At 42.9% G+C, this 1,332-nt stretch overlaps 1 protein-coding gene across 1 annotated transcript in view; it reads right to left on the bottom strand.

The window, feature by feature from the left end:
- cct2 (chaperonin containing TCP1, subunit 2 (beta)) overlaps positions 1-1,332 on the bottom strand; it is a 17,333-nt gene that overhangs the window by 11,244 nt on the left and 4,757 nt on the right. The window contains exon 7 of the mRNA XM_016472831.1: positions 1,004-1,206. Coding sequence (XP_016328317.1) covers positions 1,004-1,206 — 203 coding nt within the window. The remainder of the gene's footprint in view (positions 1-1,003; positions 1,207-1,332) is intronic.

Below are 1,332 nucleotides of genomic sequence, written 5' to 3'. Positions count from 1 at the left end.
GCCAACAAGCCATATGTGTTGACTGTGAAACACAGTAGACTTTAATATGCATTTATGGTGTAATTACTACATTTTCGTGTCAATCCATGTTCATATTTACTGCAAACAATGAGCTGTTACTTTAATTCAGCGCAGCGCAGCAATAGACTCTGTGCAGAAACGATCTCTGCACTGCAGCAGACGCACCGCTCCTGAACGCACTGCCGGACCGTAACTGTGTGCAGTGTGCACGCTTTAATCCGTTAACATGAGTGCGGAAAAATACGCACCGCATACGCACTGCAAATGGAGTAATGTGAACCTGGCGTTATGTGTGTGCGCTGCGAGTGTGCATGAGCACTCAGTCTCCAGGACAGCACGTGAGAGCTGAATGGTTAAACACTGGCAAGAATTAAGTACCTCACCTTCAGCATTATAATGATTTCACCCGCACCGGACGGACGGAGACTGAGACGGTGCCGCTGCATGTCATGCCAAACCTCTCACAGCAGCGTCATCAGCTTGAGATCGGTTCAAGAGATCGTTCTTTTAGAGACCGCCGATCAATCATCCCAACGTGATTATCAGCCGATCAATCGGAGCACCCCTACTCTTGTCATGCAACACATTTAATCAATCAGAAAATAATATTAAAGCATAACTTCTCTTATTATGAAATTACAACTTAATAATAATTATAATAATACCAGTAATATAATAATTATTGCTAATAATAATAATGGTATTATGGGAAAATTTATTACGAACACAATCAATCAATTTAAAAAAGCATTTAACTATACAGTATATTTAATTGTGAATGATCACTTTTATATTTAAATTGCCAAAGCTAATAATAATAATATTTTCTGATGGAGGTAGTGATATCAGCGCTACAATCATAATTAAAAACAAATATCCAGTATTGCATATTTAATTATTAATTTTTACATTTCAATGATAATTTCTGTCATCTAATGGTCACTAATGGTGTGTTTTGGCGTTGAGTGTGTGCGCTGCAGACCTTCGTCCAGGTAGGAGTCGGTCAGGCTGCCTCCCAGCTTCTTGATGACGTGGACGGCCTCCAGGTTGCCAGATCCCTTGAGTCTGAGCACGGCCTCCACCGCCAGCTTGGAGAAGTGTTCCTTGTGGTGCGTCAGCAGCTTGGAGGAGAGCGTGGTGCGCGCGATGTTCATCAGATCCTGCTGGAACTTCAGCTCGTCGCTCCTGCGGACACAGATGCACATCTCTGAGACTCACTCACACACACACTCACTCACACACACAAACACTCACTCACACACACACACACAGACTCACTCACTCACACACACACACACACAAACACACACT

The sequence above is a fragment of the Sinocyclocheilus anshuiensis genome, unplaced genomic scaffold (genome assembly GCF_001515605.1).
Source record: "Sinocyclocheilus anshuiensis isolate Anshui unplaced genomic scaffold, SAMN03320099.WGS_v1.1 scaffold1198, whole genome shotgun sequence".
NCBI lineage: Eukaryota > Metazoa > Chordata > Actinopteri > Cypriniformes > Cyprinidae > Sinocyclocheilus > Sinocyclocheilus anshuiensis.
Note: the sequence above shows the minus strand (reverse complement) of the source record. Positions and strands in the feature narration are given on the sequence as shown.